Raw genomic sequence first — 23,945 nt, 5'->3', positions numbered from 1 at the left:
TTCTACCAGCCTGTAAATCGCATCTGCAAATATTAAAACTGACAGGTAAATCAGTTTATTTATTTTTCATTTATGAAGAAGAATTTATAAAGTGGATTTTCACTTTGTGAAATCCGCATCCATGCATGAAAACTGTAATGGATTTCTGCTGTGCTACGGGTAATCTTATGTCAATGCAGATTTGTCTATAGTCTATTCACAAGGACAATATACACTAATAGCAATGTCAGGGAAATATGGATACATTTGATGGTCTGTATTACAACTATGGTTCCTTCAAATATGCCAGGAGGTATAAATATGGGACAAGACTACCGTTTTTATTTAAATTTGCCAGGGGTTCCTTAAAGGGTAGTTGACATTTAATTTAACTTTTACTATCTTATAGAACTTTTCAACTGGTCTTCATTGTTTATTTTTTATAGTTTTTGAACTATTTGCCCTTTTCTTCTGATCTTTCCAGCTTTCAAATGGGGGTCACTGACCCATCTAAAATACAAATGCTCTGTAAAGATACACATTTATTGTTGCTACTTTTTATTTCTCATCTTTCTATTCAGACCCTCCCCTATTCATATTCCAAACTCTTATCCAAATGAATGCATGGTTGCTGGGATCATTTGGACCCTAGCAACCAGATGCTGAAAAAGCTAATTAACACAAATAATAAAAATCAAAATCAATTGCAGATTATCTCAGAATATCACTCTGCAAATCATACGAAAAAAAACCAAAAACCCTTTAGCACCTATATTTGAGCCATAGAAAGAAAGGTGAGATCAACATGTCCTCCATCTTTGTCACTTCCAGAAATTAGACAACCAAGACAGCAAAGCTGCCCGTGATTGGAGGAGACAGAGGCAGCAGTACAATAGCACACTGATCTATGGATGCAGTTTGTGAGCGTATGGGGGGCATGTAACAATGAGCATGCAACAATAAGCATGCACGGTCATATGATGTGGAAGACTGTACAAAGCACCACAACCCAGTGCTGCTTAGTAAAATGGAGTGGTGCTGACTACCCACCCAGGGCTAAAGTAGCAAACAGACCAGGCAGTTTAAACCCAGGCAGCCCTTTTAAAAACTGGGCTGTCCGGGGCAAAACCGTACAGGTGGCAATCTTTTTGACATACAAAGTGGTCTGACTGCTAATGTGATCTCAGTCAGATTTGGAAGAGGGTTCTGGTGGTTAATTAGTTACCCAAAGCAACCAGTTACAATTACATTCCTTTTGTAATTAGCCTACATGAAAGTAGGTTTATGATTGGTTGCCCTAGAATAACACACTAGAATGCCTATGTATGATAATTTCCACCTTCTTCAGATATTTTTGTATGTTCGGCACAGTTGTTACCAAAATCTTCTGGTTTGTTTACAGATTCTCAGTTTCAAGAGACTGAAGTCATCATCATCATCATCATTTATTTATATAGCGCTGTCAAGATACGCAGTGCTTTAACTGCTGTCAGAAACACCCCCAAAACGTTTTTTTTTTTTCTAATATATATTAATTTATTTCATTGGTAAATGTGTAAATAATAATAACTGTAGCTAGATTCAGTATTTTCTTATACTGTTCAATTCTTTGTTTGTGACTCTTGAAACAATGTACAGTAGCAGAAGTCAGTCCTGGCATCTGCTATGGCAATGCAGATGTGAACAGTCAGATTGATTTTAATTGCACAAATTACAGAATTATATTTTCTATTATGCAGAAAACTGTTTAGTATTTTTAGTTTTTATTGATGGCTATTTACTTGTAAATAAGTAAATCATGAGCAAACATCTGAATAAATGGGGAGGTTTTTGTTAACCATAGATAAAAACTTATCTGCACCATTTTTGCATTTTTTTCATTTTGTCTTCCTTAAACATTAATAGCATAATATACCTGCTAGTTTATTTACCTGCTAGGATTGGCTATAGACCTATAACCACTGAGTAAAATAGTTTACAAATTGGGTTAAAAATGAGAGAAGGGTGTGTGTGTTTATTTTTATATACAAAGCGGCAATAAAGTACTTCACTCTACAGACTCACTGATTTTAATAAACAAACAAAAGTTCCAGTATTTCAATCACATCATCCTATATAGGAGTTTCACAACCATATGACATGAAATGTGTTCAAACTGTCACATTTTGTAAAATGGACATGGTAGTTAGGGGTGTGTCCATAAAATGGGTGTGATTCAAAAATTTTACACATGCCAGATCTTTCCATTTTTCAAATGTTGGGAGGTATATAACAATAAGCTCAGATTATAATAGGTGACATCACTAAGCATTATTTATAAGAATATAATGTACAATTTGGTGCATAGAAAAATGACAAACTACCCTATGTCCACACCAAAGCGCTCAAACTCGGACGCCAAGCAGGGCTGGACCTGGTTATTACCTAGATGGGAGAAAAATGCATAAGCTGATATGTATTTTGTGTGAGTTTATAATGTGTGAGTTTATAACTATAAATCTATATATGTTAATCTTTTTCCTGCTTTGAAATATAATTGTGCTTTATAAACATTTAAGGATACCAATGTTAGTAGACTGATGCGTAGGTAATGCCTAGTGTAGACTAATACCCTGGAGACAATGCCATTAACACCTTTGGAAATGAACAAGTTGGGAGGGTTACAGAACGATACACAGAGGATGACATTAAGGATGTTGGGATGTTAACGAGCAGATATATAATCCAATGCATACTTTATAACAAACTCAATTAATGTCACTTGTGATAAATGACAAACTAGAGCAGTGATTACACACAAATGGCTGCAATGGTTATTGTAGTTTTCTGTTTGTTATAGTTTAAAAAGTAATCTGTTAAAGGATACACCTTCAAATAATATACTTTTGAATATATTTTTATCTACAAATCTATATTTTCTGAAAATATAAAATGCAAAGCAACTGAAATGTATTATTCATGTGGAGGAAACTGAAACATATCACTTATAGTGAGACAAGAGCTTTATATATAACAGGGAATAATAAATCATACACTTTTATAGGTCTGTGAATTTGGAAATTTACTGGGGACGATTCTAATCCATATTTTTTAAATTCAGCTAATGCCAATTTGGCTAATACCAAATACTAAAACATTTCAGCCAATTGTGTCCAGTAGCTGGCCCCATTATGGCCACATAGCAAATTCAGTTTAGGGCCACAGAACATTAGTTTGTTTACCTGTTCTACCAAAATATATTAAAATGGCTCATTAATTAGAGCCTCGCTGTGTTTTCTACTCTCCTGCCTCCCCTGCAGGGTCTGTTTCCTATGTATTTACGCCCCCTGGTTGCATCCATTGTAAACAAAACATTGGCCCATTCAGTTTCCCAGAGTTGCAAAGTCACATAAATTTAATGGAAAAGGAAAGTTATATTTACTGGGGATTTCTGTATGACAACCCCCCAGTGAATATAATCACTTACCTAATTCCTGAACTGGTGCTCCTGTTGGCTGAATACTAGGAATTTGGAATCCTTAAAATTATGTGACTTTACTTGACATGAACAAGGAAATTTCAATTATTTTCAAACCTCCCTTGCCCTAATTTGGATAATCAAATTTGGGTTCACATTAGGTTCGGGATTTGTCCAAATTCATGGAAGATTCAGGAGTCGTAGAATCCCAAAATAGCAACATAGATGCATCCCTACTGAACACTGCACTGGTCCAGGGTACTCCTGTTGTAGCACCACATCACAATCTTCTTCCACTTCTTAGGTCTTTTCTTCAGCCTTGGTATGGGTGCATATGTGCAATTACCATGAAAAGACAGTAGGACTGGTTTGACCTCTGTATTTGATAAGCCAGGCCCAATTTTGTTCTTATCTTGGATTCGTAATATTGGCAACCTTGCTCCCTGTAAGTTCACTTTTTTATGATGTACATGAGCACCTGGACCAGAATGTAGAAATTCCAGAAAAAAAAGAAAATGGCAGAATGGCGCATCTGCATCCGTTCCCCAGACTAGCCCACTTTTCACCAAACAGGAGTACTGGCCCATAGTATCAGGTAAAGTTATAATCACTGGGGGTGATAACATTTTGGCACCTCCAAATGATTATCCATTTCCTTCTCCTTTAAGGGACAGATTTGCGAAAATGTGAGATTAGAGCTTGCCACAGAAAAACTCACCCACTTTCTATTCATCATCAATCACATTTATCAAATGGTGAACTCCATTGATAAATACACTTAAAAAAATCCCATAGAAATGATAAGAACATGGGTGAGTTTTCCTATGGCAAGCTCTAATATCAGTTTTCCTATGGCAAGCTCTAATATCAAATTTTTCATAAATCTGCCCCTAAGGGTTCAGATTCGCTTTGGCTGAACAATTATGATTTGTTTCAGTCTAAATCCTGCTAAAAGTGTTCTGTGATTTTCTACAATTTAGACATTAGCCATTTTCAGACAACTGACTGATTACAAAATTACTAAAAGAGACATACAGAATTAAACCAGCTCATTGATATCTGGTAATTTTATTGATGTGTTTTATATTGGCATTGAATGTTACTAGTATAGTTTTAGGCCAATATTATCAGTTTGCATTTAATAACCAAATCTGAAAGCTTTTTCAGTCCAGTGACTGAGACAGAGTAAAGCAGTGTTTTTTCTAAGAAAGTATTTATCCTATTGTGTAGTGTTGTGTCCCTGACACTGTTTCACCACTTGTACACTAAATAATACAGATAAAATTGATTGCATTGAACAAAGAAGTCAAAAAGGAACATTTGTGCCCTTATGTAAATCAAAGTTTATAACAAGCTAGCAGAGTCTGTTTCGTGATGGCAGCCTTTCATAGAATATAGCATGCAAATAATAGGAGCCGCAATAAAACCCACCTGTTATGAAATCTAAGAGTGGGCTTCAGTTCTGTTCTTTTTTTGGGGAGTACAAAAATATCTTTTATACATCTTACATGAATTGATTTCAAATTTAGAGAGCATTCTATCTATAAAGTATTTTTTTCTCAGCTAGGGCTGAATAGTGAGTTGTGATTATGATATTACACAGTGGCAACAGTTGTGTTGTCTGTATTCCTTATATACTGTCACTGCCTATCTGTATTGTTGATCTTCACAATAATGCATGTTTGGCTACAGCACTAGTGACAAAAGTTACTATATATAAATTAATGTAGGCAGCATCGGTGAACAGGTTTAAATAAATCCTTAAACTGCATTAAAAGAAAATATTGCTGTGAGCAGATTGCAGACTTGCAGTGAATGTATTAAGTTGATACTGCACTTTAAGCTTTACCAATGCTGCATAATTAATGTTGGGAAAATATGAATTTAATGAGGTAATGTAAACTACTATTTGAAAGCAAAGATATTATTGAATTCAATGGGTTACTACATCGTACCTTTGTAAAGTTGCTACCGTGGCTGGTAGACAACCATTACAATTATACATATAGCCTGTAGTGCAAAAAGTAGTTATGGTACACAAGAATACGATGAACCAGGACAAACTTTTATTGAGATCCACTTCTTGCAGAGGCAGACCAGGAATCTGATTACTGACTCAAGGAGGATTAATATACAATGAACACTTCTCCCAGGGTTCTCTACAGCTCTCATTCTCTCACACACCTTCCAGTGTCAGGAGCTGTGAGGAATCAAACCCTGACCTGTGCTTTATACACTCCTGCATTATTCTAGTGATCCACTGAGGGATTTTGGTACTCATGCTTGTCAGGTTTCACCACTGCTTCATTAACAACATGTGTTGCTGATACTACAATTAAGGCCTTTTATAAGTCTTTGCATTGGAACTTCTTGTGATTCCTGGTTCCTGTGCCCTTCTGGTTTCCTTGTACCCACATAATTCCTGCCTGGTTCCTTGCACCTGTTCTTCTTTTCCCATCCAGCACCCAGATTTCCCTGTTTCTGACCTCTGGCCTATTACTATAGCTTGCTTGTCTGCTACCTGCTATTGACCTCAGCCTGCCTTATGGACCTCTCCTATCTGTTGTTAGCCATGACAATTTTGCCTTTTACCAGGCTCTGCATTTGTCTAAGGCTAGCCTCACCACAGGCCTGTGTTTGGACACAGTCTGCATTTCTATCTGTTTTGTTTACTCTCCTTATTTTTGATCATTAAATTTAATTCATCTTACTAATTGGCTTTCTAACATTATCCAGCCATTAATGTGTGTTTCCATGGTTACTCAGCACCTAGGCTCCTACCTGCTGTCATCCACCAGTGACCAGACCTGACATCCAGTGTCACTGTCATGTGGATGTGCTATTAGGTTTTCCAAGGACCCTTCTTCTTTACTCTCTCTCTAGGCTTCTCTACCTCTGTCGTGTCCACAAACAGCATACAAGCTTCCCCTGACTGTCTCACTAACCTACATAAACTCTCTCAGTTCCCTAACTGGAGCACAATTCCTCAGGGGCTCCACCCTAAAATACTTATTCCTCATCCGGACAGACTTTTCTTGCTAACTAGCCTCTCTCTCTCTCTCCCACTTCTACAGTGAACTTGCACGCTACTACTAGCCACTTACTAGTGCTGAAGGAAACAGCCTCCCACCTGGTCTAGCCACAATGGTCTCAAGTCTTGCCCACTTGATTTTCCTAGGCCAAAGAGCACAGCTCCTGCACTTCCCTATATAGGCTGATATATTCCCCTACAAGCCAACCTCAGGGTTAGCTGAACTGTAATATTGTCCAACTATTTACATTTTGAATTATAAAATATATTTCACCTTTGTATAAATGCCAGAATGTTTGAGAGTGAAAACCTTGTTACTGTCAAATCAATGGAGTGCTGTACTTACACTTGAAGGCTTTTCTGGAAATTTAGAAACGTATGTGATAAAAGGTGCAGCATGTTCCCAAGGTCTTACTATTATAAACTAACTATGATTACAAACTAATTTATTTACATTTATTACACACCTGGGTAAAAGCAAGCATCTTTATATTTATATTTTTTCCTGGTATTGATATAGCACAGGCCCATACCAACAGCACTTTACAAAGATTATACATCATCCACATAAGTCTCTGCCCCAGTGAAGCTTCCAATCTAAGATTGTCATCATATTCACATAACATAGGGACAATTTTTTAATGGAGCCATTAACCTTCCTGTATGTTTTTGGAGTGTGACAGGAAACCCAGAAGAAAAGTACCCAGAGGAAACGCATTCAGATGTAGGGAGAAAATACAAATTTCTTGCAAATATGTGTTCTACAGAATAGGAGGCATATTTCTGCAGCTCCTGAGCAGTTTCTAAGAATAGATTCCATCTTTAATAGGTCAATACCCACAATGCCTGACTGATGGTAATGCAGAGTCAGTAGTCTGAGTTTATGCAATGACCTTGTTTCCTAACAGTTGGGAAAAAGGAACAGAGGGGACTATTTACAGAAAAATTGTGCTTCTAAATCTATTGTTTTTTAAAATCAAATGTCTGCAGTAACATTCCTACCAGGAGGCAACACTTAACTACAGATGCTACAAAGCCATTCTTGGACTAATTTTAAGAGCTGAATTTGGAGCACTCTCTGAGTTATTAGTAAACAGAATTTAATTGAGGAGATGTACACAGTTGCAGTATTGTGCTGGTAAAAAACACATTCTTTATAAAAGTACTGTGCTTCCTCCCAAACATTCCTAGGGCATAAGACCACTGCATGCTCCTTCACACATGAACTTTGGTTTACATTAACATGGAATAATCCATTCACTGCAAAGTCATAAGAACACTGTAGGGCAGTTCATAATGTAATGCTCTTCTTACTACTCATCTGAGAACTCATTTAATTTCCTTACTTTAGCTGACGTGAAGCTTTACAGCCTCTGAATTACATTTTATCTGTTTATTTTCTTTTAAAGTAATAGGTGTAAATTTGCCCTTTGGTTACATTCAAATTGTTTTTGTTTCTAAAGCACCCAGCACAAAAACCACTATGCTCCTGTAGTTACTGTACCTACATAATTATTTACAACTCAGTAACATAATCAGCTGAAAAGTATATTAAGGGCATGCACAGGAAGGAAGGCAATTCTAAAGTGAATGTGAATATCATAATTTAATAAGAAATATATATTTGTAATCACTTGCATACTCACACATAATAACTAACACTCCTTGTTATTTAGAGATCCATGCACACTTTTCCATTGTGAAAACCCCATCAGAGTTTTCAATACAGTTCTACAAAGGAACCATTTTTGGTAGTGCTGTTATGACAATTTTTGGAACACAACAATGGTGACAGGAACTCTGAGGCTGTCAGGACCAGGAGTTTGGCACTTAGGAGAAAGCATGGCACTGGGGAACAGTCTGAACATTCAAGGTTCAGGAATCCAAAGGGTTAAAACAAATAGAAACAAAATGATGAGCAGATATAGCACACCGAGGACATTCGCAAAGAGAGACCCACAACTGGGCGTTGAGCAGGGTTGGTTAGGCTCTGCTGCCTTAGGTAGCCTCATTTGCCTCAAGTCATATACAAGAATACTATGATGGCATACTCCATCAATGCTTAAAAGTTAATCTTTGTTTTAACTGAGACCAGATAATTGATTGGCATTAATAAAATGCCTAGGTCTAGGGCAGTGATTCCCAAACAGTAGCTCATGAGCAACATGCTCTCCAACCCCTTGTATGTTGCTCCCAGTGGCCTCAAAGCAGGTGCTTATTCTGAATTCCTGGCTTGGAAGGTTGTTTTGGTTGTATAAAAACCAGGTGCACTGTCAATCAGAGCCTCAGTGTAGGTTGACAATCCACATAGGGGTTAACAAAAGTGGCTAATCACAGCACTTATTTGGCACCCCAAGAACATTTTTAATGCTTGTGTTGCTCCCCAACTCCTTTTACTTCTGAATGTTGCTCACGGGTTTAAAAGGTTGGGGATCCCTGGTCTAGGGCATCCAGTGTTGGACTGGGTATTCCTCCCAATTGTCCCGATTTGCACAGGACAGTCCTGATTTTAACAGCTCAGCCCACAGTGCCAAGTTTTTATAAAAATGTCCTGAGATTCTATTTGATCTCCTGCACTGAACGCCAGAAAAAGATACAGTCCAGTATTTTGTGCCTGCATTTTGACTAATTGTAAATAATAATACAAATAAGTATGCAAGGCGCACCACGGAAACCCTAAACTGGAAATATCTTGCTGAGAAAACCACAGTAATCACCACATTTGAGACATGCTTTGTTCAAGTGTAACTGATTAATATACATGTGAAGAAGGTATGGTTTTCAAAATAATTTGCCCACTAGATGCTAGTTTGCTGGCCTATGGAAGCTATTTTATACATCGTGATATCACAACAATCAATATGGCAGCTTTCAAAAAGAGGACTAATATTATGTGAGTAAATGTGTTCTCCTGTATTTTCTGTATGGTGCATTGTTCTTTGTTTGATGCATTATGGCTATACAAGCTGTGTAAAAGCACAGAGCAATACATTGGATACAGACAGAGTGCAGAAGAAAGCACAGACAGATAATGTGCAGGGTGGACCTTTGTATGCCATTTATAGCCCAGATTATTTGGAAGCTTTGGGTAATAAATTAGCTTTTACACTGTTTAAATTCTTCCTGAATAAAACATCCTGCCAGCGCTATAAAACTAACAGCCTTCCCTGGATTATCCTGCTTATATATGGCAATACGTTTGACTTTTGCATTTTCCCTGAACCAGTTACAGTTCTAAAGGAATGCTTTCTTTCTTACTGCTGGAAATATATGAAGGCACAAGTAGAACCTGGAAATGTAGAAAATAATTAATGCCCTGTGCTCCAGAAAGAGCAAATGGCCTCTAACAATCCAATAAAGATCTGGTTATCATTATAATCCAATACTGTTACCAAATGCTATATATTTATTATATGAATATCAAATGAAATATCCATACATCTAGTTAATACTGTGGTAAAGTATTGTAGTCTATATATTGTCTTGACTCATAGGGGGTTATTTATCAAAATCTGAAATTTTCTCACTATTTTCTAAAAGCTATTCCAACCAAATCCACATGGACTCCCCCTCCCTCTTTTTTTCTTTCACAAAAATTTCTTGTGCGGGAAATGACTAGATGAAATTGTGAAAAAATCTGAATTGTACATTTTTTTCAGATTTGTCGCTGAAAGGTGCAATTTACAAACTGCCCAACACCTGCGACTTTTTTTGGATTTAGCGCCCAAAACCACAAAATGTTTGGATTATTGAACGGAACATGTGCAGATCAGGATATCTTCAACATCTCAATAGGACATCTGCCATTGACTTCTACATGAACTCAGTGGGATTTGGAGTAGCTTTTTATTTGGACTTTTAATAAAGCTAGAAAAATTCTTTTTTTTTTTTACCAAATAAAAATTGCATTTTTTTACCTTTAAAAGTCCAACCAAAAAAAAATCGTACTTCAATAAATAACCCCCATAATGTGCCAGCCCAACAAATGGATTGAATTAAGAGATTCGGTACAGTAGGCTATGGGGCACAGCAGACTTTGATGAATTTAATGGGATGAAATTCTATTTTAATAATCTAATAATAACCATAGGAAAGAATGAGTATAAATTTCCCTGTCAGTGACTATAGAAAGAAGTTTCATCCTTTTCACAAAGGATCATTCATGTTGTTGCCATGTGAATTGGCATACCATTGATCACAGCCAACTTCTGCCCTGTTCTACAATACTTTCCAGTGTGCGTAGAGTCTAATGAAAGGTCAGGACCAAACAGAAAGGGGACAGAGTCAAAACACAAGAATCCTATAAATATCAGTGGAAGAGAAGTCTATTTCATTCTATCCCCACAGCTGCACAACTTCCCATCTAAATATGAATCATTTGGAACTGAACGTGCAAGTACATTATGATCTTTTCAGTTTCATGGAAAAATAGCTTGGAGATGCAAACATCAAGATATTTGGAACAGTTTATCGGAGTGCTAGTATCCAAACTGTGTGTTTCTTACTCCTATATTAGATTCCAAATTTTATACTGATATTTGCTTTGATATCCAACTAAACTTCACGTCAAGTGGAAAACAATTCCTTTGCATCACTGCCCAGATACAGTATTTTTTATTTCATTTTTTAATACTCATACAAATATGACTTTGGCAGCTAAACTAGAAGATATTGAAATCACTCTGGAGCACCTGCTGATGGATATGTTTGTAAGTGATCTTTTTCTATCATATTGAAATAAACTGGGATGTTAGATTACTCATTCAGTTAGCAGATGGTCTCAGTTAGTTGAATCTTTCTAAGGGAAGTAAGGAAAGGGCATGTGATGGGAGGCATACAGCAGAATTTTTTTATATATATAACTACTGTATGTATATAAATAGAAGTTTAGTCAGTGTTTTGAAATGTGACATTCTTTGAATCTATATGAAATGTAGCTTTAGAATGTATTTTTTCACTTTATATTATGGAATGTTGAATAATGAATGTATAAAGTAAATGTTCCAATTTTTTTGTTTTGATATTATTTGACTTGTGCTGTTTTGATTATTTATGACGACCCCTAAGCAGCCCAGACCACACTGAGCAAGTGCATAGTCTTGGTCTTGCAAAGATGTTACAAGATGGTGACCCCTTGTGGCCAACTTTGAAAGCATAAATCATTTTGATTAGGCTTGTGGTGCAGTAAGTTCATGTTTATGTTTAGTATACAGCATTTCTAGCCTTATTCTATTTGACTTTACTTCCCCTTTAAAGAATAATTGTACCTGTTACAGTTTTTGCAGCCCAATCAACTTGGACTTGTATGGTATTTTGTATTCATTTTTATCATTTGCGCCTTTCTCTTCAGTAAAGCTACAGCTGAGACTAACCCGTCTTTCTAATACTTTTTCATGTATACCATGGGATGTTAGATTTCTATTAGTGCTGGCATCAGAAATTTATGACTCATAAATAAATATTTTATCACAGGCATAAAATGTGAAACAGCTGTGCTTTGCATTTATTACTTTTATAACACTATTACCAGTAACATAATCAGCATAGAGGAACCCGGACTTCTAAAACATTCATTAAAATGGATATCCAGTGAGCAGTTATGGCTTCCTTATAAGCCATGTTACTTGTAATGTGTAGTGCTGGGGGGTTATAGAAGAATCCAAATAGGACTTTAAATATCTATATTGGTTTAGGTGGGAATTTTTTCTTTTCATCTAATGAAAGCAGATTTACCAACACCATATTTACATTTCTGCTCTGCTATACCACGAGACCCAATTGCTTTCAGTGCTGCAGTCTTCAAAACGCCTTGCCACTATGGAGAAGTGAAAGTTGCACAAAAGCTAACAATGAGCTAACAACCTCGAGTATGGCTTAAAACGCCCAAATCCTGGCCGAATCCTCTATTCGGTGCATCCCTAATTCCAAGGATGGTGTAGCAGCATTTTAAAATGCTGCTAAAGAACTCTTGACTCCCTGCAACTGTGGGGTCTGATTCCTCTATAGTTTTGCACTGACTGTGCTTCTGCATAGCAATGCAGCTGATTTGTTCCTGATCTGATCAGTCTAAACAGTGTATCCACAGGTCAGCAAACTATAGATCTACAGTTAAGGGATTCTGAAAATCTGTTCCACATACCACCTTGACCCCAACCCCCAGTGGCAAAATTAAAAAAAAAAGGCTCGCTATGGCTTTTTCTTGCTTTTCTGATTATTTGCAGAGCCACTAGACAGAATCAATAGTAAGAGCACTGCATGTCATAGAGCTTGTGATCCACCTACTGGGAGACACCAAAATTACAACTAAATAGAAGTTCAGTAGTTTTCCTGTCCAGGCTACCAATTGCTTGCATGTTTTTTATTCTACATATATGTTTGTTTTACTGATCTTATTCTTATTCATTCTTCTTTAACTTTTCCTATATATAGGTGTATACATTTTTTCTATGCACATTCCCTGGGCCCCTGTTATACTGGTAATTGAGTATCTATGCATGTACTTATACTTTCAAAAACAGAGGGGTTTAGTTACAAAGTTATCATAAAATTGCCATTTATACTTTGTAACTAAATACCCCGGTTTTAAACGTATACCATTTGCATGGATACTAAGTTTTCTCTTTTGTAGTTTGTAGCTAACTTGCCAGATCAATCTCACTTCCGTTATACATAATTATGTTACTTAGCCTTGGAGTGTTCCCACAACCCCTCTTTTGTATATTTAAATATATGTTTTCTGTCTAGAAGTACCCTATAATATTTAAAATATGAAATATTTTAAATATATTTTTTTTCAGGACGCTTTATGGAAACATAGAATTAAGAGTTCTGAGAAAACTAATTTCTTTGAGTTTCTACGTTTTCTATAGACACCTCAAAGCACTCGGGCACCAGGCATGTAAAAGTCATATGGGAATGCTTTTTCTTTTGCTGTAACCTACAAGTTACTTGAGCTTAGAACATTTACTCTACACTCTAAACTTGTCTCTATATAATGATTATGTTTGCCCTGTGTATAATAGCGTGTGAAGGTAATTGTGTCCAGCTAAAACAGTAAGCTGCCAGAATCTGGACCTTTTGAGTTTGAAATTTGTTTCCGTCTTCTATTAAAAAGGGATAGAGTAAGGCAGTGTAGAGATGTGTAGAGAGAATGCAGTCAGTAATGAGAAGCAGGTGACATTGCTAAAATAAATAATCCACACATGCATGCTATTGAGTTACCATTTTTAGGTTTTTGTCTTGGAAGTTTGGATAGTTTAGAATGTGAGGGTAAAGAATAATAAAAGGTAATATAAGATGTTGGGAATAAAATAAATATTTTTGAGACTTGCAACCCTTCATCTCAGCTAAAATTCCCAGCATCATCACCAGCTCATGAGCTGTAATTTCAAGACCACCTAGTCTGACACTGCTGTCTTTAGGATTTTATCTTGTTAAAAAAAAACGTAAAATCACTGGGGGTGGGAGCCCAGTTGTTAGGACTGGAGCGTCTCTTCTTCAAAAAATGCACAAACTAGTAGGTAATATTCACAGTTAGGGCCGGGGAAAGTTAGACAGGTGCCTCAGGCAACCTTTCCTCAAATGTGCATGTCCCCCCCTCCCACGTGTGAACATGCATGAACACAGGCACCATGACAATCTCAAGGTGAGGGCCTGGAAATTGAACCATTAATTTTTAAGGCAATTGAGACCCTCCAGTGCCTGAACTAGGGGAGGGCAGGCAAAATAAGTACGTTTCCAGGGTTCACCCACCACCATCATTGCACCCTAGGCACATGCCTCTTCTGCCTAACCCTAGTTCTGATCCTGTTCACAGTGATCATTTTCCTTTTCCTCCTAGATATTCCTTGAATTAAATTATTGCTTAAAGAGTTCATGTGCAGTACAGACATTTCTTACTGCATATGCACTTGTCCAAGCTTATTTTGTGACACCTTGAAGACAGGAATGATGGTCGTGCTCAGTGAACAGTGCTCCAGACTTTTTGGTTATAGGTAAATTACTACAATTTTTGGGGGTGCCTAACAACTTGGTCCAGGATTATGAGAACTTTCCATTGGTTTATAAAAAGGAAGTGGAAAAGGAGATTTGGCTACTGTTTACTTCCCTGCTGTTCTAATCATTTAGCATGTTTTGTTGACATTTATTTTGTTTATTTCTAGTCTAATATACATATATATAATCATAATGTTTCTTACATAATGAAAGAAGCTCTGAGAAGCTCATACACATACATTTAGAATGTTTGAGTGATTTTTAGTTATTTGTAAATGTAATTGGAACTGAACACTGTATCTGTCCATGCCTTTCTGTTCCCTGTAGTCAATTATATGTTTTCTGTGCCTATTTTTCAAATGTCCTCATTCAGTAAACAACTTATAGAGGTGATAACATATGCTGTTCAATCCATTTGTAATTGTTATTACTTCTACATATGTTAATTTAACTGTTGACTAATGGTGTAATTATGTATTTGAAATTGCTCGGGTTATTAAAATGCCGTTAACACCAATAGGGATTAAAATTATATTTTAAAGTTTATTCCCCAAATAATTTATGCAAGTTAATATTATGTATAATACTGACATATGTGTTCATTTTGTTTCAAGCCAACATTAAATATACTGCAGAACTGTAAGGGAATACCTAACTTTAGAATATGTGCAGTTTTATGCACAAACAGATTTTTCTTCTTTCTTCGTAGTAAAAGGTAGATGACATGCTTGCTTAATGAATGAAGTTAGTCCACAGCATAAATTAATTGATATCAACTTCTCTCTATATATAAATATATAGATGTACATATAAATAAAATGGGTTTATAGAGGGAGGACTAGTGGTAATATATACATGTGCAAATTGCTATGTTGAGAGCTGCCAGTTTATATCCCACTATCAGTTTACAAGAACTTAATGGGTTCATGTTCCACAGTTGCCAGATCTGCTTACCCCCCCCCCCCCAAAAAAAACCCTAATGGCATGCCATGTAGATTTATGAGCCTGAAGTATAATTTCATCTAAGTTGCTGTGTTTTTCAAAATTGGTTTAAAGAGCTTGTTTGTTATTAATTTTGCAAGGCAAATAGTGAGGAGGTGTTGCATACAAATATAATTCATATTTGGATAATCTTCCCTTTGAGGTAGGAAGTTCTATTTCACATGAGATTTCATATTTTTTTAAGTGTTGTTCAGTGGTATAACCATGGCGCACCCCCCACCACCACTACCACAAACATCTTTGAAGGGGCCCAAAATACAATAGCTCATTCTTGAGCCCTCCCTTCACCTGACTGCCACCTCGAGTCCCCTGCTTTTGCTGGGTAAGGAAAGACAAACCAGAGGGGTTTCTAAGACTAACAAGGAAGCAACTTTTGCAGGGGGCCCAGGAGGGCCCAAATCATGGATGGCATCTGCTTCCTTCATAGCCTTGTCTGTCATGATAAGGTAGATATTATAGCCCATAACATAAGATCTAATTGTATGAAAGTTAGGGGTTGAAGACATAGATTGGTAAAACATCATTCAAATATGTATTTTTGACACTTTCGAACACAGCATGGCATTTTATTTTGTTAAAGTGTTTTTCTGTATATGCTATATAAATCAAGGATAATAATGCCTAGGCTGGTGGCTGGAGAAGTTGGCTATAGAGTGTGTTACAGATGAGGAGGCTGATGAACAAGTTTGTACAATCATACAAATGCTGATGTATTTGGATAGAGAAGAATGCACAGTGTTGTATTTTACAGGCAGAAAGAGACAAGCAAAGACATATTTGGATGTAGGTCAAGAATGGCCAAAGGCTTATGAAAGAAGAGGCACTAGAACATTGGGGGAAAGGGGGAGGTTAATTAACATGGAAAGAGATGCAGAGATTAATGTAATGGTATAAAAGACAGGGCAAAGGCTGATAACTGAGGGAGAGATGTCCATAAAGTCATGTAGCAGGAGAAGTTAGAAGAGAATAAATGGGGGGGAGGGGCAGTGAAACGGTAACAATGTTTAGTGGTGTTCATGTAAGAAGGTTAAAGGTACATAATGTGCACAGTGCATCAGGATGGGTTTGTCAGCAGTAGAAGAATTCATGACTAGGGGCCTCAGAGGTGGCAGGCCCGTTGGGCCCCGGGCACCCCAGTCCGACACTGAACTTGTGTTGTTTTAAGTTGAGATCTGGGATGACTGCAATGTGCATGTAAGGTCAAAAATGATATCTGGGGATCAGAGACCGACTACAAAGACATATTATTATTTTTATTAATGGAATAGTAACATAAATAATTAAAGTGTTTTAAAGTAATTGAAATATAATATATTGTTGCCCTGCATTGGAAAACTGGTGGTGTGTTTACTTCAGAAACTTTACTATCGTTTATATAAATAAGTTGCTGTGTAGCTATGAATGCTGCCTTGAATTGAGCTAAATGGCACAGGTTACACAGCAGATAAGAGTTAAGCTCTGTAGAATACAATGGGTTTCAATCTTTAAGGAATCTAAAGACCACCAGTATCAGTATGAGTATGAGTATGCTTCTCTCAGCCTGAAAAAAATACACAGGCTGAGAGCAGTGGAGCCAACACTCTGTCTGCTCTTGACCTTATAGTCCCTTTCCAAGGGCATACTCTTCAGACACTCACAGAAAGGAAGTAAGGATCCCTAGGAAAATGTAAATCCAAACCTGAAACGTTATTGTATCAGTATCTCGTATACCTCTAGGAATATCTAAAAAGAAATAAGGATACACCCCCTAATCTCTATCTTGTTGGCTTCAGGCTGGGCCCCCTTTCACTTCCTTTGACCCCCCCCCCCAAGGAAGAAGGCAGCCCCAGAAATTAGAAAAGTATTAACTTGTGAACTGTGTGAAATTTATGCTTAGTAGAAAGAAGATGCCAAGTGCCCTAGCTGCCAAACTGTTAGTCCTGTGGTTTTCTCCTTCCTAAACTACTACCACTTTATTGTTGAAACTCTCATTTTGTGTGAAGGTTTTGCTGTCCTTTAAAAAAAAAAAACACCTTTAATATATTTATTAAATCTTTTCCTCTAGCAAGGCAAACAATCTGGTTCAATACTTGGATCATTTTCAGATAGTAACACAAGGTCAGATCTTTATAAAGAAGCATTGTGAGCTTTATTATAAAAATGCTTACGTCTTTTCCTGTCCTTTTCTTTTTTTGGGAACTACACACATATGGAACCGATTACTAACAAGGAATGATTGTTTTATTCAAAGAGTTCCTCACATAAAACGAATGTGTTCCATAACCCTTTAACCGCCAAAGGCAGCACCAGGGTTATCTGCTAAATATAGGGAATCAGATTCTACACAATTACAGCAAAGTATTATTTACTAAAAGTGTTCAGTGCCGGAGGGCCATGTGCTTTCTGACAGTTAAAGGGCTTCCATGCTAAATTTACAGACACATAACTGGAATGGAACTGGTGGGACCCAGGAGACAACGGTTTCCTATGTAAAATATTCTTGTGGGAACAGGATACGATTTATGGTGCCAGAAAATGTATAAAAAAAAAACAAGAGCTCTGTCTTTACTAAGTGCTGACATATACAGTATTTTATGTGAGAATAGCCATAGCATCCAAACATTAGATGTAGCCAGATATTAGTATGGCTATTTTTACACACAAGAAAGGGTAGCCCAGTCCAAGTACATATGTTCCCTTTTTCAGGCATTTTCGTTACCTTCTTATCGGCATAAATGTAAATCACTAGTGGTAAAACACATCATTATTTATTTGTATTCTTTCCATATTGCCTTGCAAGTGCAGTTTTGGACTTTTTCGCCATGTTTTTACTTAGAACAAAGGGCCCCCTGAAAAAAAAAATCTTAACAGAGGCACAGGAGCAAAGCAATTCATACTATCCCCTGACAGCTGACTCCTGTCCCTGAGGGCCAATTATCTCACCTGCCCACTTCCTCCCTCCCTAGAGTCCGCTCACAGATAGGAGAGTGACTGGGGAGGGGACAATTCTTTAGAACTATAGAGCAAGCAGACCCCGTGGTCCAGGTTCTCCTGTTCTGACTCCCCCCCCCCCAGCAGCCAAGGCATCTGCTTCCTCTGTAGTTACACCACAATTTTTTCTCCACAATTCCAGAATAATTGTGGACCCAAGGAGGGAGGTGACCAGAGTTGAACTGGGGGGTGTCTGGGCCCACCAGGACTACCACATCAGAGCCCCCTCCCCAAGATTGCAACTTGTTTTGCCCTGAATAGGACACAGTTGTCTTAGTTGTAATTTTCTGTGTTCATCAAACTTTACTCCCAAAATTAATACTTGAGCAACAGATTACATCAAATTAAGTGGCATATTAAAGATTCTTACCAAACTGGAATATAAATATTGTCCTTTTACATCTCTTGCCTCGAACTATGATGGTCTGTGTGCTGCCTCAGAGATCACCTGACCAGATATACTACAACTCTAACTGCAGCAGGAAGAAGTGAGGAAGCAGAACTGTTAATTGGCCCATCTGACCAAACATGTATGGTTAGTTTGGTATGTTTGTATGCACTGTGAATCATACAATCCAATAAACAATTTCCATAATAATATACTTTTTTAGTAGTATGTGCCATTGGCTATTTTCTATTTATGATTAACCAATGGCACATACTACCTAAAAAGTATATTATACTGAAAATGGTTTATTTACATGAAGCAGGGTTTTACATATGAGCTGTTTTATGCAATATCTTTTTATAGAGACCTATATTGTTTGAGGGGTATAGTTTTACTTTAAAATGGCATCTGTACATGATCCTTTAGGCTGTGTGTGGTTGCCACTAGGCAGGTGAAATTTTACAGTCCTAGCCAGCAAAATACCAGCCAAGGCCGGGACTGGTATAACTAATTTACCAGCAATGTAACTGACGGTAAATCTGTAATCTCCAATCAGTCCACCCAGCTCTGATCGGCTCTTTTTTGTCTGTCCCAGGTCTAGGGTTGCCATCTTTTCTAAAAAAAAATCCAGCTGGTGGGGGGTGGGAACAAAAGGTTGTGGTCCATGATGCAAAGGGGGTGGAGCCACACTCAGTGATGCAAAAGATGCAGCCCTCAGTGGCAACCCTGGAATTACAGTCAGTTTGAAGTTGGTGCCAGCTCCAGAGTTCCTGCATCATTTGGTACATTTGAAACAGGAGGAGAGATAGATGCACCAACACCAGGAAAATGCAAGCAGTGTATTTGGACTGAAGTACCCATAGTGTATACTGTATAGCATCAATGTCTGCTATGACTTTTTTTCTCCACTGATACTATGGCTGCTATCTTAAAGGACATGTCAACCCAAAAAATGTTTTTTCTTGTCTGATAAACGAAAAAATAATTCTAAGCAACTGTGCAATATACATTCATTACAAATGTTATGTGTTTTTAAGTTATTTATTTGTATGTATTTCTATTGAAAGCAACATTTGTCTATCCCTTTCTATTTTCTGCCCTGATGGCTGTGTCTTTTGAAACAATGAAGCACAAGCCAACCGATAAACACATATGTCTTGCTGGAAGATACTGGTTTTTGCAACATTGTTTAAAAAGTAACAATCAGGACTTAAAGTGATACTGATACTAAAAAACTACTTTTTAAAATATGAATGTACATTAAAAGTTACCTATAGGTCATGGTGATACATTATGGCAAAATTCTAAGAAGCATGCAAAGTCAATCTTATGGTAGATGTAAAAAAAAAAAAAGGTTAATTTTCAGGTGTCAGTATCTCTTAAGCAAATTTACAAATAACTTTTGACAACTTTGAATGAAGTCATATGGGAAACTTTCTTATAATTGTGTTTTCTTTTATTAGACAAAGAATCATTTTTTGAGTTGACGTGCTTTATGAGACCTGCCATGTAGTCAATTTTTTTGATACTTCTAAAACAAAGGTACACTCATAGAGCCATCTCCATACAATAGTTATTGTCTGCTAATCCTCTCCCATCCACTGTTTCATTATCTAGACACTATGTGCAAAAGTATCTTTGAATCTATGAGTATTATGAGTTAGTTTATGGGCATCATTTTTCAAGTGGTATGGGAGCTTCAGCATAAAGAATAATTACAAGTTACTATAGTTCAAGAATAAGGTTGTATGTATATATATATTTTTTTTTGCTTTATATATATATATATATATATATATATATATATATATAAAGTATTTACATATAGCGATGAGCAAATTTATTCACCAGGCGAGAATTTGCGGCGAATTCCCGCAATTCGCTGCCGGTGAACAAATCTGCGAAACCGCCGTGAAAATTCAACGGCGTAAACAATGGACGCCGTCGTCAAAAACGAGACGCCGGTGCCGTTTCACAAATTTCTTGCCATTTCGCGAATTTCACTGGAAATTCGCAAATTTGTAAAAAAATAATGTGTTAGCTATTGTTTGTCCGTGTAGTACATTCTTTCCCTAGAGTGAAAGTTAAATCTGGACATAGGATTTACCATTAATCACAGCACCAGATGGAGACATGCCAGATATTCTTTTAGGGCAGTCACGTGACCCATTGTCCTCCGCTAACCAAAGGGACAAGAGGCTCTCTGATCACATGACAGAGGTACAGTATGTCTGATAGAGCTTTTTATTAGACAAGTGTCCTGGTTACCGTCTGTAGCTGGAAGTGAGAGTGACGTTTTTGGAAGAGGGAGAGGGAAAGCAGGGGAAAAGTGCAGCAGCAGCAGCAGGGCAGAGCTTTACTACTTAAGTCATTCACGTGGGTAATGTGTGTATCCCCCTCCCACCCTCCTGCACACAAACCACAGCTTGATCCTGAAAAAAGGTCTGTAAAGTAAATCCAGCCTCATCGTCATCTGATACATGAGAAAGCTCGAGGAGCCTGCCGTTACTGCTGCTGGAGATTGCAGAGGAAGCCCTGCTCTGCTTCCCATAGCCTCAGAGCCACAAGCTGACATGGTGCTGCAGACAGCCGTGACTCCGGGCAGGGCCCGCAGACTTTTGTTTAGGATACCCTATGGATCTCTGAGAAGGAAAAGGGGAGAAATGGTAAGCTGCTTCCTATCACTCTCTGGGGAAGGACTGTGGAAACAATGCAGCCTAAGCTCTTGTTCTCAAGTGGATATGGGTGTTTGGGGTTAGAGGAAAGCTGCTGCCTCAGTGCTGCTACTGCTTAACTGGGTCTAACTGCTTCTTTAACACTTAAAACTTCTATGAATTAATTTAGACTTGGAATATGCACTGTGAGTAGTAAGTAACTGGGGAAGTTTCCATTGCATGTTCCCTATATCCAGTCTTTAATCACAGAACTTTATGTCTGGCACCTATCAACTTGTGGCAAGTCTTCCCACCAGCCTGATTCTGGCAAACTTAGCTAAATGCTTCTTTACTGTTCTAAAAACTTCTGTAACTGAACATGTTTATGGTGAGTCTAGGTACAAAGATGTATATGGCTAAAACCAGTGCTTGCGAGGGGATTCTGCAAGATGTAGGTTGCTTGCAAGTGGTATGTGTTATTCCAAAAATCTACTAATAAAACTTTCTGGTTTATACTGAGCGCTGTGCTTAAAGTCAAAAACTATTGGAGGATGCTGATATATGTACTTTTCTGTTGATCCTTCTGTAGAACCACGGGCTAAACTAAGGGAAATTTCAAGTGATGCAATGAGAACTCTGCTAAATCCTGGGAATTGTAGTGCTCCTATAGGGAACCAGGATCTAAACTCGTAGAAACGCCACATTTTATACAGAGAGCTCTGTTTAAAGTGTCTTTATTGTTGATGATGGCAGAAATGCATGCTTGGTTTTTACTGCTTGTATAGTTATGTAGCCTTGCTAATCATAAACAGAATGTTTCACTGAGGTATTCTAGCACAATGTGGAGCTGAGAGAAAAGCACAACACCATGGATCCGACCATGCCCTTTTATCATGAGGTGTATGAGAACTCATGAGGTGTATGAGAACTTCACTTTACCATGTTCTGTCCAGCCTGCCCAGTTATAGCAGTTGACTCTGACAGACACCAGAAAATAAATCACATTAAAAGTATTACAAATGGTTATAAATTGATGTCTATATTTCTCTTGTTGAGTAATGAATTTAGTTTCTTCTACTGCAGGAATACCCTATTTATAATTTTGCAGCTATTGCTGAACTACAAGTTCCAACATTCTTTGGCAGTGAGTAGAGTGAGCATAAGCAAAGTTTTGCAGGGGGTTGTCATTCACAAACTTTTACTTTTGGTGGTACTTCCCTATTTAGTATCTATTATATAAATTGTGTGCTGATTCTGCTAATGCTACCATTATCCAGGTGTGTTTAATTTAAAGGAAATAAAATTTTTCCCATCTGTCACATCCATCTGTGAGCTGTGTCACCTTTGTGCCTCTTGTAATAGATGATATAATGAGACCAAAACTGGAACGAAGACTGTTTCAGCCCCATGTCAACATAAACTGAATGTATAGGGACAATCATATATTTTGCCCATTGTTCCAAAAATAAATATCTGTTATTTTTATTTCTTGCACTAAACAAGCAAATGAAACCAATTTTACTTTACAACTTCTTAGTTCTATCGAGTCACTGTTTTGAGGAGGTGCAGGTAATAAAACAAATAACCAGTCTGCTGCCCCTTATCTCAAAGTCTAACAAAGGCTGTATCTTAGGGAAGGGAGGGTTGGTTTATACAGTTAATTATGTCAATTTGAGCAAATTATCCTGCTTATAGATGGGAAACACAGTTTTCTGTTTTTCTGTAGCAAAACATGAGGTAATTATGTCATTTTCAATGAAAAGAATAGGCAGAATAAATTTTCAACATAAGTCCTATTTATTGTACTATTGTGGATATGTGTGAATAGGTGTATAATGCCCTGTTTAAGACCAAAGCTATTTTAGGGGGTGAGGGTAAATAAGACTGCCCAGGACTCTTTAGAGCAGTTGTTTGCAGAGGGAAAGTAAAGTGCACTTAACCCCTCAACTTTTCCATGAAAGAGGCTGCAGCTGTAATATACTTTGTACATTCCAAAACACTGTATTTCTGGCATTGAACTGTCATTGAAATCGCCTCAGGCACAGATTACATTGTTACTAAAATTCCCAGCATTTGCCTGGTAGCAGATGTGTAAACTGTAATTCATCAGATTAAGGCACTCAGATGGATAAAAGTAATATCAATTATAAAATACACAGAACAGCAATGCCAAGATCAAAAATGTGTGTATTTGCCAATTGTATTGCTTACTTTTTACTATTATGAAACCAAGTGAGCAGGAAAGGACGGCTTCATCTAAATAAACTATTGGCTTACACAGGGATGCTTCTACCACCAAGTCAAGGTGTGAACTGTGCCTCAGGGGTTACCCGGGTGGCTGTGGTAACTTTAAGAGACTAAATTCCAATTTTATACCAGAAATTCAGCTCTTCTAGCGCAATAGTGCTCTCTGATCTAGCAATGAGTCCCCCTTCTCCCACAGCTGAACACAGAACAAGGTAAGCATGG

At 37.4% G+C, this 23,945-nt stretch overlaps 1 protein-coding gene across 3 annotated transcripts in view; it reads left to right on the top strand.

Annotated features, from left to right (window-relative positions):
* LOC108712345 (FERM domain-containing protein 4A) overlaps positions 1–23,945 on the top strand; it is a 222,591-nt gene that overhangs the window by 34,999 nt on the left and 163,647 nt on the right. The window contains exon 1 of one of the 3 annotated variants that reach the window (XM_041588461.1): positions 21,255–21,488. The exons of 1 other annotated variant lie outside the window; for it this stretch is intronic. In XM_041588461.1, coding sequence (XP_041444395.1) covers positions 21,303–21,488 — 186 coding nt within the window. In that variant the 5' untranslated portion in view covers positions 21,255–21,302. Of the gene's footprint in view, positions 1–21,254; positions 21,489–23,945 lie in introns of those variants that run through there. One more of the 3 variants, XM_041588460.1, reaches the window with a different exon arrangement.

This window comes from Xenopus laevis, chromosome 3S, assembly GCF_017654675.1.
Source record: "Xenopus laevis strain J_2021 chromosome 3S, Xenopus_laevis_v10.1, whole genome shotgun sequence".
Taxonomy (NCBI): Eukaryota; Metazoa; Chordata; class Amphibia; order Anura; family Pipidae; genus Xenopus; species Xenopus laevis.
This window is presented reverse-complemented; position numbering and strand designations above follow the sequence as displayed.